Genomic DNA, 14,991 nt, shown 5'->3' on the forward strand with positions numbered 1-14,991 from the left:
AATTGTAAACAACTGACCAATGATGGCATGGTTTGTCTAATCTGAGTGGAGAATGCATGACTGCATTGGCATCACCGTGGTTACACTAATGATTCAGAGTGTTCTAATGGTTCTCAATCACACTTTTTTGTTGTTGTTGTTTAAAAAATGGTGGACTAACATTTAGATTATAATTTTGTAATATATATGTAAAACCAAGTTTTTTTAGAGTGGGGATAATGAATATTAAGTTGTGAAGACAACTAAGTGGGCTGCAGTGTTCATTACAGACTATGTAATAGAAAACAGCAGAGTGCCTCACATATGGAAAAGTATTGTCTTGGGAAATTTTGTATCAATTCTTCTATCAATGTCTTTTATTTTACTTTTATTATTATTTTCTTTTATTTTACTAATTGTTATTTATTTCCATTATGTACTAATACATTTCATTATATATCATCATAGTATGTTCCTTGAAGTGTAGAAGAAAAACATAATTCATACTTTATAATGTTCAAAATAATTGCATGCACAAACATGTCTGCTAATTAATTACTTGTTAACTGGGTTTTAAATGTTTTATATTATTCAGAAATCCCAGAGAGAATTCATGTAAGTGGTTTAACTTGAATTTAAATTATGTTTGGGAAAATTGGTTAGGGTACTTGAATGGGTTGGAAACATTATTTTTCCCATTTGAAGTAATGGGATGTAGGTAGGCTCTGAAGTTTGGGCATCTGAAAATTTACTGTTCAACATGTTATCAGGAATAGATTAGGTTCAGATAATGAGGAAAAACTGTAGTTGGTAAATTTTGCTTTGATTTCTCATTTAAGACAATATTTTATAGGTTTTTTATTAATGGCCTTAACTTGGCTATCATTTTGTTGGTAAATTCTTTTATCCTTAAGGTAGTAATTAGAAAATGTGGAATAATGACTTCTGCTTTTGTAATTTGTTGTAGAAAAATAACCTCTCCTTGACTTTATAAAAAAGCTCTACAACCATAAAGAAATTTCTTCCATAGAGTTTCTTTCCAGTACGAATTTTCTGGTTCAGCAAAATTTATGAGCTCTAAAATAGAGGCCTTCATACTCTTATTATGTTCTAAAGCTCTTGTCATAGAATAAATTATTTGGGTTCAAAAGGGGATAGATGGTAATAGAATGTTTACATCTTTCTATGGTACTTATAAAATATTCCTACCATTTGACTTCTCTCATAGCATTAATTATGATGATAATAATAATGATGATGATAATAATAATGATAATAACACTGAGTATCAGATACTGTCCAGAGGGAGTTACACGTGTTTAATCACTTACAATTTGATCATTATTATACCATTATAGTATTTTACACATAAAGAAATGGAGGCACAGAGAAGTTAAGTAACCTATCCAATTTCACAGTTAGGAAATATTAAAATAGAGATGGTGCTCAATAAAGGATATAATTCAGCATTACATTCCAGGGTTATAGAGATTTTTTTAAATGTTTAATGGGTTCCTGAAGTCATTTATTTCTTCATTCATGAAGTTAATATAAGCTTTCTGAAAATGAGTTGATTTTGAACACAATCAAAAGGATGTCCTATTTCATTACAAACATAATATAAGTTCTCTAATATTCCAGAGCTGCTGAAGATGGGTGAAGGCTTTCTTATATTAAATCATATATAAAGCTTTCTCAATTATGAAGCCTCATATGTTGAATAAGTTGTGAATGACGTCTAAAGTCTTTACCACACTGTATGCATGCATAGTGTTGCTCACCAGTATGGATCCTTTGATGTAGAGTAAATTCTGAGCCACGACTGAAGGCCTTCCCACATTCCTTACATTCATAGGGTTTCTCACCATTGTGAGTGCTTAGATGTTCAGTAAGGTGTGAGCCACGAATAAAGGCCTTCCCACATTGCTTACATTCATAGGGTTTTTCACCTCTATGAATTCTCTGGTGTTCACTAAGTTGTGAGCCATAAATAAAAGCTTTGTCACATTCTTTACATTTGTAGGGTTTTTCACCTGTATGAATTCTCTGATGATATGTAAGTTGTGTGGTACGAAAAAAGGTCTTCCCACATTCCTCACATTCATAATGCTTCTCACCATGAATTTTCTCATGTTGAGTAAGATATGCACCACGAATAAAGGTCTTTCCACATTCCTTACATTCAAAGGGTTTCTCACCTGTATGAATTCTCTGATGTTCACTAAGTTGTTTGCCACAAATAAAGGCCTTTCCACATTCCTTACATTTGTAAGGTTTCTCACCTGTATGAATTCTCTGATGTTGAGTAAGATTAGAATTAGAAATAAAGGCTTTCCCACATTCTTTGCATTTATAGGGTCTCTCACCTGTATGAACTCTCAGATGATAAGTAAGTTGTGAGCCACGAGAAAAGGCCTTTCCACATTCTTTACATTCATAGGGTTTCTCACCTGTGTGAATTCTCTGATGTTCATTAAGTTGGGAGGCACATAAAAAGGCCTTCCCACATTCTTTACATCTGTAAGGCTTTTCACCAGTATGAACTCTTTGATGATAAGTAAGGTGTGAACCAAGAATAAAAGCCTTTCCACATTCCTTACACTCATAGGGTTTCTCACCACTATGAATTCTCTGATGGTAAGTACGCTGAGAGCCAAGAATAAAGGCCTTCCCACATTCCTTACATTCATAAGGTTTTTCACCACTATGAATTCTCTGATGGAGTGTATATTGTGAACAATAACTAAAGGCTTTTCCACATTTCTTACATTCATATGGTTTCTCTCCTGTATGAACTCTCTGATGTTCAGTGAGTTGTGAACCACGAATAAAGGCCTTCCCACATGCTTTACATTGATAAGGTTTTTCATTAGTATGAATTTTCTGATGTTGAATCAGATCAGAACTACGACCAAAGGCCTTTCCACACTCCATACACTCATAAGGTTTCTCACCATTCTGAATCCTCTGATGTTGAATATAGGTTGGTGTTTTGCTGAAGATCTTCCTACATTTCTTAACATCAGAGTGTTTTTCTTTATTATGACTTTTCTCATGCTGAATAAGGCATGACAAGTAGCCGAAAGCTTGTTTACATTCCTTACATTTGTACAATTTTTCCTTGGTAGGATTTATCTGATGAAGAATAGGGGACATGGAATGGCTTTGAGTGGCCTCTTCTTTACAGGTAATTTTCATGTGCATGTATGGTCTTTCCTGACTTCTCTGTTGATCCTCAAACTTGCCTTTGCAGTCTGTATTTTCTCCAAGATAATTGCACTCAAGGTTTTGGCTGATAGGTTTCCTCATATTCTCCCATTGCAGTGATTCCATTTCATAAGTTCCCTTTTCTGGGCATGACTTTTTGGTCTCACAGCTGTATTCCAAGTCTGTAAAATAACAAGAAAGCAAATTCCTGCTGTTTTTGTTTGTAAGAAAAAAATGAACTGTCTAAGGTAAAAATGGTAGATAAAATGATAATTCTCATAAGAACAGAATGGCTTAAACATTGCTAAAAATTTTGTGCAATTTAAAAAAAGCCACAAGGAGAGAACATAGAATGAGGGGAATTTATAGGGGGGAAATTAATTAAGAAAACAGATTAAGTCAGTGGTTCTCAAACTTTGGAGTGGATTAGAATCACCAAGGAAGCTTATAAAATTACAACAAAAACACCCCTGGAAATAAACAAACAAATGCCTGGGTGGATAGCCAATCTATCAACAAATCCTATTAGCTCTCCTGTCAAAATTTATCAAATATCTGACCACATCCACTACAACCACATTAGGCCAAGCCACCCATCTCTCACTGTAATAGCCTCTTATCAAATTCTTATGCATTTTAGACTCCCTCACATGCTGTTCCATCTGCCAGGAATGCTCTCTGCAAGGCCAGTTCCTTTTCGTCTAAAACGTACTAACTTAAATGCCAGCTGCTCAGAAAGACTATCACTGAAAACTCTAATTGGATCCATGCCATGTCTTTATTCTCTATATCTGCACCTTCTTCTTCATTCTTGTTTCAATCTTTGCAATTCTAGAATTACATTTTCTTCATTTATGTTGATCCTCCTATTCCTCAAGCTTCACAAGCGTAGGAAAAATATGCCTCTTTATAGCTATTCCCCAGAACACAGAAAGCAAACACAGTGTTTTCTTTTTCCCTTCATGTATTTTTTCAGGTCTTTCTTTCCAGTACCTTCTACTCAAGGCCAAATGTTCTCATATTTTCCAGAAAAGCATAAGGTTCTATAATGTTCTAGAAATAGTGACAACTTTATACACTAAAGAAAATTTTATGTTATTCTGAACAAAGTTGGGAGATGGGTGTAATTTTCAAATGTAAAAGAACACTATCCACTGTGACTGGAGCCCCAGGCACACTCTGGCAACACTGCATATAGGCTGTAGAGTGTAATAGAGGATGGTAGTGGGAAAGAAAATAAACATATATCAGTAAATTCAAGTTCAAACGGTCTTTTAGAAATAAGAGTCAGAAATCTGAGGAAAACGTGCTTTTGCTAAAAAGTACAATGAAACTGTAAAGTATAATGAAACTGTAAACTGTAAAATACAATGAAACTGTAAACTGTAAAGTACAATGAAACTGCAAACTATAAACAAAACCCCCCACATGGCTCAATTTAACACAAACTCGTCAGCAAAATGTACTGGGATGAGAGTATCTGGCTTCTACTTTCTGTCAGAGAAGCACAATATGGTTTACAAGACAGTAGGAAAGAAACCAACTGGAATATGGTGATTAACGGAACAGTGTAAGGGACCAGATAAATCCAGTTTAGATTCCAAACTGCTCTCCATGTTATAGTAACATGATAATAAAAATGGGAAGAAATATAAATCTAATGATTCTGGGGTAGGAAGCACTGTGAGACCACACAGGGTAAGGTGCTAAATGGCAACCTAGTGGGATAAAGAAAGTAAAGATAAGAATACCCAAGTCTTAAAACCTTGCTGAGGGTGAGGAATATGTAGGAAATGTACTCAAATAAGTAGTTTTTTTTAATTGTCATTAAATCAATAAAAGAATAACTGGGAAAACTGCAAAGGGGGTGACGACTGAAGACAACAAAATGGAGTCTGAAAAGCAGAAGGCATATTGAAAGGCCCCTTTGACTTTTACCCCCTTGAGTCCTACTGAGTCTATCTCCTAAATAGCTCTTGAATCTGTTTCCTTATCCCCAACACCACTGCCAACACTCCGAGGACACCCAAAGCAACTCTCATTTGAGCCACGACAATAACCTACTCAGTAACGTCATGAGACCCTTCCTTCTAATCTCCATCTGGCAGTCAGAGTAATATATTAAATGTGTAAATCACATTATGTCACTGTCCTATATAAGATTCTTCATAAGCTTGCAAATGCTTTTGGGATAAATTTCAAACTTGTTAGTAGCATTTTACAAACTGCTTTTGACTGCAGCCTACAATAAGAAATGAATGTTATATTATTATGCATGTTATATTGTGAGTACACATGCACAAACATAAATAAGACAAATAGGTCATGAAATTTTCTTTTTTACATGTGATGCATTCTGATATTTTATTTTATTTTCTCTTCTGTGTTATTTTATTTATGAAACAAAACCAAACCAAAAAATAAAAACAAATGCTGCTCACATTCAATAAAGATGTTAAAAAACAAACAAACAAAAAAACAAATGCTGCTCACAGCCTACAAGGTCATTTCATAACCCCTAGAAGGTGCTGCCTGGCCTGACTTCTGCCAGCTTCTCCAAACTCACACCTGGTACCTCTCCCTTACTAGGCTCCAACTACAAGGGTCTTCTTTGAATATCTCATATACACCAGGCTCTATCCTCTTATAGCCTTCAGTACATTGTTCCCCCTGCTAGGAATGCTCTTCCCTCTACCCTCAACCTCCCTACTGGCTTTCCATCCTTTCAGGGCTCATCTGAAATTTCACAGACCTTTGCAATTCCTGAAAAGCCTTCCCCAAACCCAGACTTCTAGCAACACTGCACCTACAATTCTTTCTTCTATTAAGACAACCACTCTACTCACTGCAGCCTAAAAGAAAGGCCCCCATAGCTTTTGGTGCTGGTAAGACCTCCACATCCTGCTATTAAGGCTGGTTTCTCCTGGGAGGTCTTGATTTCCATAAACTCTTAGTGTGACAGTCCCATCACTATTAGTTCGTAACAGAAATAAGCACCCACCTTCCCCAAAGAGACCAGTCAGGAACAATCCTGTAATGCTTGACATCTCTGGGTATCCAATTACCTCTGAAAAGCCCTGGCTTTCTAGGTCCTTGGTCATCACTAGGACTCTCATCCCAATCCAGGTCTGGACATCCTCTTTTATGACCCAATGTTCTACTGCACGCTAACCAACAGACCTTCTGGAACTCACAGTATACTTTCCAGAAGTACTCTAACCTCAGCCTCCCTTCTGATTATTCTCTTCACCTTCTTGCTCTGATTGAAACCTTGAGCACACTGCTTCCCCTGAAACACTGTTTTCCTTTTCATTCCACTTACCCTCTCCCACAGTAGGTATAATAGACCTTGTTGTTACCAATAATCACAACACCTCTAAAAGTTCAGTTTCGAGCAATCTCCCTTTTGACCACTACCACCCATATTTCATTTACTCTTATACCATCTCTCTATTATTTATCTCCATCTTAAAGACTCTCCTTTGAAATCAAAATAACACAACCTCTCCTTTGATTCTTTGGTTCACTTTGCAGCTCCTATCCATTTACTGTACTCCTTCCTGGCAAAACTTCTCAAAAGAGTTGTCTGTACTTCCTGTCTATACTTTTTATTCCCCTTTACTCCCACCCTCATAACTAACATTTTGCTGTATTTACTTCCAGGTTTTTTCCCTGCACTTTTATGTAGTTACATATACAAACTTGAATCAAACTTCTTTTTCCTCATTATTATATCATATTTCTTTTTCCTCACTATTATAATACTGTTATTTAAAACTTCTAAAGGATTTAAAAACTCTGTTTGTACCTTTGAGAACTCCTCAAATGGGCCTTCCACACTGCCTGGTGAGTTAACTCACTATCCCACTGTAGTTTTTACTGTTGACTTATTTCTTCTTCATTCTCTTTTTAATCCTCTACAATCAGGTTTTTGTTCCTCTCATTTCCAAACCTACTTTGTCAGGGTCACCAATATCCTTCATCTTACCAAATCCAATAGTCAGTTCTTAGCCTTCATCTTACTTGAGCTCTTAGAAGTATCTTTCACAGTTAACCACTCTCTCCTTGTGTTTGTCATGGCTTCCAGTACACTGAATTCCCAATTACTTCTTAGATCACAGGTTATTCGGGAAGCTCCTCAATTTCCTTTGCTGGATCATTTTCCTCTTCCCAACTAAATGTTGGAATGCCCCATGGTTTAGCCCTTGGACTTTATTTACCTTGCTTTGCATCTAAACCAATCCCTCCATAATCACATCTCGTCCCATCATACAGAGGTTAATCCTATATTTATCTCTTCAGTCCTGACTACCCTCCTGCAGGCTTTCAAATGTGTGTCTAACTTCTCTATGGAGATATCTAATGGGCATCTCAAATGCATAACTCTTGACTTCCATCTGCAGGCTTCCAAACTCTGATGCCTCTTTCTATTTCCAATCCTTCAGCAAATCCTATTAATCCTACCATCAAAATATAACCAGAATATAACCCATTCTCATCACCTCCACATATTAAACCCCATTCCAAGCCACTATTATCTCTAATATAGACTCTTGAACCAGTCCTCTAACTGGTCTTCTCCTTCCATTCTTACCGTCTTCCTACACATAACACCCAGAGTGACCTTTAAAAAATAATCCCCTACTCATCTGCACAAAAGTCTCCAAGGGCTCCCTATCATACCTAGGATAAAACATCACTCCTTTAAATGGCCTACAAGGCCTCATATGATCTGATCTCTGCCTATTTCTCTGACCTCATCTCTAATTTCCACTTTCACTCACTCTGTTCTAGCCACACTGACCTTTTTGCTGATCCTCAAATAAAGGAAGCTCAGCCTCTTCTCAGGGCCTTTGCATTTCTGTTCTCTCTGCCTGAACACACACTTGCCTTATTTTTCACAGCTAATTTCTTTCCAGTCTCAGTTCAAACGTTACCTCCTCTGAGAGATCATCCCTGTCCATCCTAATCTAAGAACACAATAAGCTCTCAACAAAAGTTTGCTGGTTGGAGACACCTAGCTAAACAAAAAAGAACAACTGGGAAAAAACTCTATCAAGAAATAGAAAAAAGGATTGTCTTGGAAGAAACCAAAGGTAGTTTCCTCATTAAAGCAAAAGGGGAGGGGGGACATCCCTGGTGGCACAGTGGTTAAGAATTCACCTGCCAATGCAGGGGACACGGTTTAGAGCCCTGGTCCGGGAAGATCCCACATGCCACAGAGTAACTAAGCCAGGGCGCCACAACCACGGAAGCCTGGGTGCCTAGAGCACGTGCTCTGTAATAAGAGAAGCCACTGCAATGAGAAGCCCGCACACCGCAATGAAGAGTAGCCCCCACTCACAGCAACTAGAGAAAGCCTGCGTGCAGCAACAAACACCCAACGCAGCCAAAAGTGATAAATAAATAAATAAATAAATTTTTTTAAAAGGGTGGGGTGAATGTAGGAGGAAGAGCAGTAAATGGGAGTTGGAAAGGAAGTTCCTTTGGGATCTCATGTCAATATCACCTTCCTGCTCTCCCTAGGTCTCAGGTCTACTTTCCACAGGCCTTTGAAGGGAGCTTCACACAAACATCGCAAAGTGTTGTCACTTCATAAAGCAGCTGTATTATTATCAGCAATAGCTGATCCTGTGTGGCCAGCTCTTATTCACCTGAGCTCCATCTTGTCATGGCTCTCACCACCATCCAGGGCTCCTTCCCTCGCTCCAATAAGGAAAACACGTCTGGCTTAGGGATCGAACATCCAGCTTAAAAGAAAGGAAATGGGACATGGTCATGGGATGAAGAGTCCCAGATTCAAATCCAGTCCATTGGTCATCAAAGAAGAGAAACTGACAGGAAGTGATGGAGGAAGATGTGAAGGTCCGAAGGGTGAGAAATAAAAAGGTACACAGTGGGGCTGTCTACTTCTACTTTAAAAAAACTCAAACCTTTCCTTAGGGAATAGAAATCAGAAATTCACAATGAAGGAGGCAGAAAATATGGGAGACAAATTCTGAAAACTGTGTAAAATGATCTTACCCAGTGAGATCAGGTGGCTGTAGTTCTCCACCATGACCTCCCTGTACAAATCCCTCTGAATGGGGTCAAGGCATTCCCATTCCTCCTGAGAGAAGTTGATGGCCACATCCCTGAAAGTTACCAACCACTGAAACAACAAATCCATTTATTATTTGTGAAAATATGATGATTTTGAGGTGAAATGAGATAAGAAGGAGGAGGGCATTGAAGGAAGGGGGTGATATAATAAACAATATGCCATGGCCGAACACCTGTAACATTGAAGGAAATTGGGTGCCTGAACTGTAGTGTCAACATGATCCTTGATCACTGCTATTGCCACAGACAAAACTTCCTATGTATACTAGGACAATTCCATTATCCAGAAAGGTCTGGGAATACAAAAGGCCAGATGATTGCAGTTTCCCAATTAAATGAAATATTGTATGCAATCACACAGCACTTTAAGCTTTCTAATTCTCAATAAATAATAAATAAATTCTCAACTAATGGGTTCTTTCCAAAATTATCTTCTCTCTTTAAAGAAAAGGATAAACGAAATTGATGAAATCTTTCCAAACAATTTTTTAACAAATCTCTGGACTGGAACATAGAATCTTTTTGAAGATTCAAATTCATTAAGTCACTATATTATGTCACCAAATATAATGGGCATACAGTATTTTCATTTTATGGATGTAATGATCTGCTTATTTGGGAGTATTTAAAACAAATTCTTTAATGTCTTTAGCTCTAGGAATCTAAAATTCTCAAGAGTATACATCTGGCTGATTTTATTTGCTCCTACTTTCTGTGTTCCTAGGCTACAGCAGGCTGATGGATGCCAGTCTAGGTGCACACAGGCATCACTCTGACACATTCTGGCCAACTCCAAGGTAAGCCTTGCCTCTCATTGGTTTCTTGGCAAGAAGAATGTGGTACGTAGACTAATGACCCCACAAAGATGTCCATATCTTAACACCTGGAACCTGTGAGTATGTTACCTTACATGGCAAATGGGACTTTGTAGATGTGATTAAATTAAGAATCTTGGGGAGATTATCCTGGATTTTCTGGTTGGGCCCAATGGGATCACAAGGGTATTTTAAGTGATAGAGGGAGGCAGAAGAGTCAAAGAAGGAGATGTGATAATGAAAGTAGAGATCAGAATGATGTGATTGCTGGCTCTGAAAATGGAGGGGACCCTTGAGCCAAGGAATGTGAGCAGCCTCTAGCAGCTGGAAATGCAAGAAAATAGATTTTCCTCTGGAACCTCCAGAAGGAACACAGACCTACCAACACCTTGATTTTAGCCCTATAAGACTGATTTCAGATTCCAACCTCCAGAAGTATGACAGTAAGTTTGTGTTTAAGTCACTAAGTTTGTAGTAATTTGTTACAGCAGCAACATGAAACTGTACAAGAGGCAAGATCTCTTTCTTCTCAGGACTCAGTTCCCCAACCAATTTCAAAGGCCTCACAAAAAAATCTCACCACACACTGAGATTGGAAACAACCAGCAGAAATGCTGTCACTTCCAAGTGGAAAACCTAGGTTTGTAGAGATCAAAGTCTGTCATGTGTCTCATTTAACTACCTCACTAAACCACTGTGCTAATACTACTCTTAAGGGGAGATATTTCTGCTTCCTCAGAGCTCCTGGCAGAATACCATCTGGTGCAGGGAAAAACATTTAGAGAAGAATGAAGCTCTTTGCTACAATCACTCACTGGAATGGGAGAAATTTGGGAGCAGTTCCTTTACAGGACTAAGTAAGGCAGAAAATATGGGAATAAATATATCTGGTGTTCATATAACCCAAAAAAATGATTGGACTTCAGGGAGGAAAGAAGAAAGAGCAACTCACGTGAGCCATGGTTTTGAGAACTGTCAGAACTGATCAACTTTCTGGGTTCCTCTCCTGGAGATGTGCAGAGTCCTAAGAGGACAGCAGGGCTGGAGAAGGAAAACAAAGCTATGAGAACAAGCTTGCCTCAGAGCCCACAAAATGAGCACCTTGGAACTACCTTTATTCCCCCCTTTTGAGGGAAGTTTGGGAAAATCTCAGCCCTCTTAGAAATCCAGCGGAATCCAGATAGAGCAGAGGGAATTCAGGCCAGACTTTTCCTTAATCCCCATGATGCTGAACAGGACCCCAGAGGGTGCCAGTTTCCATGGGCATCTTACATCTCTAGGATAGGGGAGTACCCAGGGAGCCCTGCGGAGCAGCGCTTCCCCAGGGCCCACATGCTAAGTGAGATGCTTCGCTCCCATGCTTAAAGGCTCAGGCCCACAAGACTGCTCCTGACTTCAGAAGCCAATCGAAAATCCCAGGCCACTGCACTTCTGACCAACCAGCTATAAATTGGGTGCTCCTACAATCCCCTCCTAAGGTTCTATACTTTGCTAGCATGGCTCACAGAACTTAGGAAAACACTTCACTTATGTTTAACAATTTATTATAATGGATACAATTTAGGAGCAGCCAAATGGAAAAGATGCATAGGGCAAGGTATGGCGGAGGGGGAGCTTGGAGTTTCCAATGCTCTCTTTGGGATTGCCACCTTCAAAGCACCTCAAGGTGTTCACTAACCCAGAAGCTCATCAAGTCTAGTTCGAGAGTTTTTATAGGGCTTAACCTCCAGTCCCACCCTCCCCTTTCCTGGAGGTCAGGTCAGTGGGTGGGTTGGAAAGCTCCAACCATCTAATCATTTGGTCTTTCTGGTGATCAGCTCCATCCTGAAGCTATCTAGGGGCCATACTCCAAGCCACCTCATTAGCATAAATTCAGGTGTGATCAAAAGGGGTTCATTACGAATAACAAAAGACACTCCTGTCATTCAGAAATTTGCTAAGTTAGGAAAACCAAATAGTTGATGAAGAAAAGTTCTTATTTATAGAACTCCAGCTAAGAAATGCAGACGGAATTGAGAGAATTTTTTTTTAAATCACTATATGTAACCCTTAATAAAATAATAGATCTCAGCATCAATCATAAATGGATGTTATAACCTCTACGTCAGTGTTTCTTACCCTTTTTTTTCATTATTAGTTCCCCCAAAGCCTTTTAAGACAACTTTTCTCCTGATACCACTTACCTATGAAATTTTAATACCACAGATATACTGTATATGTGTTTATGTACTGTGTCCACAAACCATTATAATATTTAGTAAGAGTTTTGTCCCCCTCCCTGCCAAGAACCAAGTTTTACCCCTGTGGGGGCAACACCCCTCCTTCTGCCATTGAGAATGCATGCTTTAGGTGAAAGAGGAAGAGGGCATTTTATAAAGGAAGAATTAAGTGGACAGCACTTGAACACCAATCAACATGGCATCACCAGAAGTGGGACACCAGACTTTAAAAAACCTCAGGATGTGATGTCACAGGAAGTACACAGCATGACCTATGAATTATTTTTGCCTGAAAATGTGATTTAGGCAAAATATGATCTGAATCTGATCAAGGCTCTAGATCTAACTACCCCTTAACAGAAATATGTAGCATAGGGGAACTAATTATATGACACCACAAGGAAGAAATTAGCCCAAAGGAGAATGCACAATATTCTGTAAACAAATAACCTAGTTTTTCTACAAATCAATGGCAACAATTAAAGAAAAAACAGAAAATAGAGAAAACTGTTATGGATTAAAGAAACTTAAGAGATTTGACAGGGACTTCCCTGGCGGTCCAGTGATTAATACTCCACGCTTCCAGTGCAGGGGGCCAGGGTTCAATCCCTGGTTGGGGAACTAAGATCCCACATGCCGGCCGTCCAGAATATATAAAAAAAAAAAATTAATAAAAAAAGAGATTTGACAACCAAATGTGATGTGTGGACCTATCTGAATCATGATTTGAACAAAGCAATTGTAAAAAATTCTATCTTCCAAAGAATTGGGGAAGTTTGAATATATACTGGGTATATGATATTATGGAATGACTTAGTTTTTAAAGTTGAGATAGCATCATTGTTATTATTTTAAAATATGTCCTTTTGGTTACATAAGCATACATGTGATTAAAATACACTTTGAAATACTAAAGGAAAAAGGGGGATGGATAGGTATAAGGATATTTGCAAATGTGTTAAATTACGGCTGAGTGTTGGACACACTGGAGTCGTATTATTTTCTACCCTGCTTGAAAATTTCCATACAAAGTTAAAACAAGTCCACATTTCCTCCAGAAAGTATAGTTATCTTTCATCAAAAATCTTAGACCAGAAAGGGCTGATTTGTCATCAGGTGGAAAAGGAGAGGTGCAGGTGTGTTTGGTGAGTAGACTGGTGAGGACATCCCTGGAGCACCATGATTCACAGGGATAGCAATGCCTAAGGACAGTCACTGGTTTCTCCTTAGGAAGATGTTGCAGGAGGTAGTAACATCCTGAAAAGAAGAAACTCGCGAGAAGAAAGAAAATGGCAACATATTTTAGAAGAGACTTTTAGCTGTGCAATATTTTTTTTCCTTTCCTCTGTATGCTTCTGTTGGAAAAAGTAGAACAGAGAAAAAAGAATCAAAGGATATCAAGCCTTTCCCAGAGCCGACCAAACAGTTTAGGACCAATTCCCACAACAACTTCAGGCTGAGAGAGGGATCAGTTTTTCCCCATAGGGCTCTCAAAGTAGAATGGGGCATCCTGTTAGGGTGGTCTTCTGCCTTCCTGGGGCATAAACTCTCATTGTAGGGGCATCTTCAGAATAGCCTCGCTCTCTGTAAAGTGAAGGAACTGCGGCACCTGGAACCGCGCGATTCTCAACTGGCGAGACTCTGTCCCTGTCTCATGGCGGGAGAGTACACAGTCACTAAAGGAGCACAGCAGCCAAGTGCGTTAGAAGGCGGCGGGTGAGCCCGTCACGCGGCCACAAAAGCGCGCGCACACTCACACACCCAGCACTGTGGAACGTTCATGATAACATCTCCCTGCTCCCGTTGGCCAGGAACCAAAGTCACAGCGCCACTTTTGCCGGCGGAGAGCGACGCCAAGTGCACACTCATACCTGCGGCGCGGAGGAACACAGCTGATAGCACCACGCCTCCGCCGCTAGGAACCGAAGTGACGGGGCCGACGACCAGCGGAGAAGGGCACAGCCACTCCGCACTGGCAAGGCCGACTTCCGTAAGGAATTAACCTGAGTGCTACGAAGTTGGAGATATGTAGTCCAGAGCCAGGATCGTCTCGATTCCTGTCAGTACCGAGCCCCAGCCGGCACACCAGTATTCCCAGCACCTTACAGGAACTTCCTTCTGGATGCTCCAACCCAAAGGCAGCGTGCGGGTCCCAGAGAGGTAGTGCACTCACCTACCGCAGCAGACTGGATCCTTAAACCAAGGAGTAACGGAGTAAGTGTACGAAATGGCGCTGGGACGCGGTGGCCTCCGGGAAATGTAGTCTTAAACATGAACCCGGCCCGATCCAACAGAATCCAGAGGCAGTGGCCACGTCCTGTGGTCCGGAATCGGGCGCGCCTCGGGGCTCCCTTGCTTGAACCCGGGAACTCACGCTGCTGCGGTGTGAGCCGAACTATTTCATTTTACTCAAGTGACTTCCCCGAGGTTCTAGAAAATCCCAAAGAGGTTACCAGAGCTTGAGTCTTGCAGTGATGCCTTCAGAGAAATGTAGTCCAGGGCTGAAAAACCTGCAGAAGTCTAGGAAGCAGGGTCCAAATTTCTTAGACAGAGCTCTGGCCCGGACGAGGTGACGGTGACTACCGGGTTGCTGCTCAAAGGGGTTCAGGGGTGTGATGCTTACTTCATGGTCGTGTGTGTGTGTGTGTGTGTGTGTGTGTGTGTGTGTG

General features: G+C 39.8%; 1 protein-coding gene across 4 annotated transcripts; it reads right to left on the bottom strand.

Annotated features, from left to right (window-relative positions):
* Positions 1–1,289: 1,289 nt before the first annotated feature.
* LOC114484083 (zinc finger protein 571) lies at positions 1,290–14,523 on the bottom strand. 4 transcript variants are annotated; one of them, XM_028478123.2, is made up of 5 exons: positions 14,194–14,283; positions 11,056–11,144; positions 9,211–9,337; positions 8,841–8,936; positions 1,290–3,368 (listed from the first exon to the last, which is right to left on the bottom strand). In XM_028478123.2, exons 2-5 carry the CDS (start codon positions 11,062–11,064, stop codon positions 1,675–1,677), a joined length of 1,926 nt encoding a protein of 641 aa, XP_028333924.1. In that variant the 5' UTR covers positions 11,065–11,144; positions 14,194–14,283; the 3' UTR covers positions 1,290–1,674. The 4 variants fall into 4 exon arrangements, with proteins under 4 accessions (XP_028333924.1, XP_028333929.1, XP_028333926.1 ...); XM_028478128.1 differs by lacking the exons at positions 9,211–9,337; positions 14,194–14,283 and adding an exon at positions 14,496–14,523; XM_028478125.2 differs by lacking the exon at positions 9,211–9,337.
* Positions 14,524–14,991: the final 468 nt, after the last annotated feature.

Source organism: Physeter macrocephalus, chromosome 17 (genome assembly GCF_002837175.3).
Source record: "Physeter macrocephalus isolate SW-GA chromosome 17, ASM283717v5, whole genome shotgun sequence".
NCBI lineage: Eukaryota > Metazoa > Chordata > Mammalia > Artiodactyla > Physeteridae > Physeter > Physeter macrocephalus.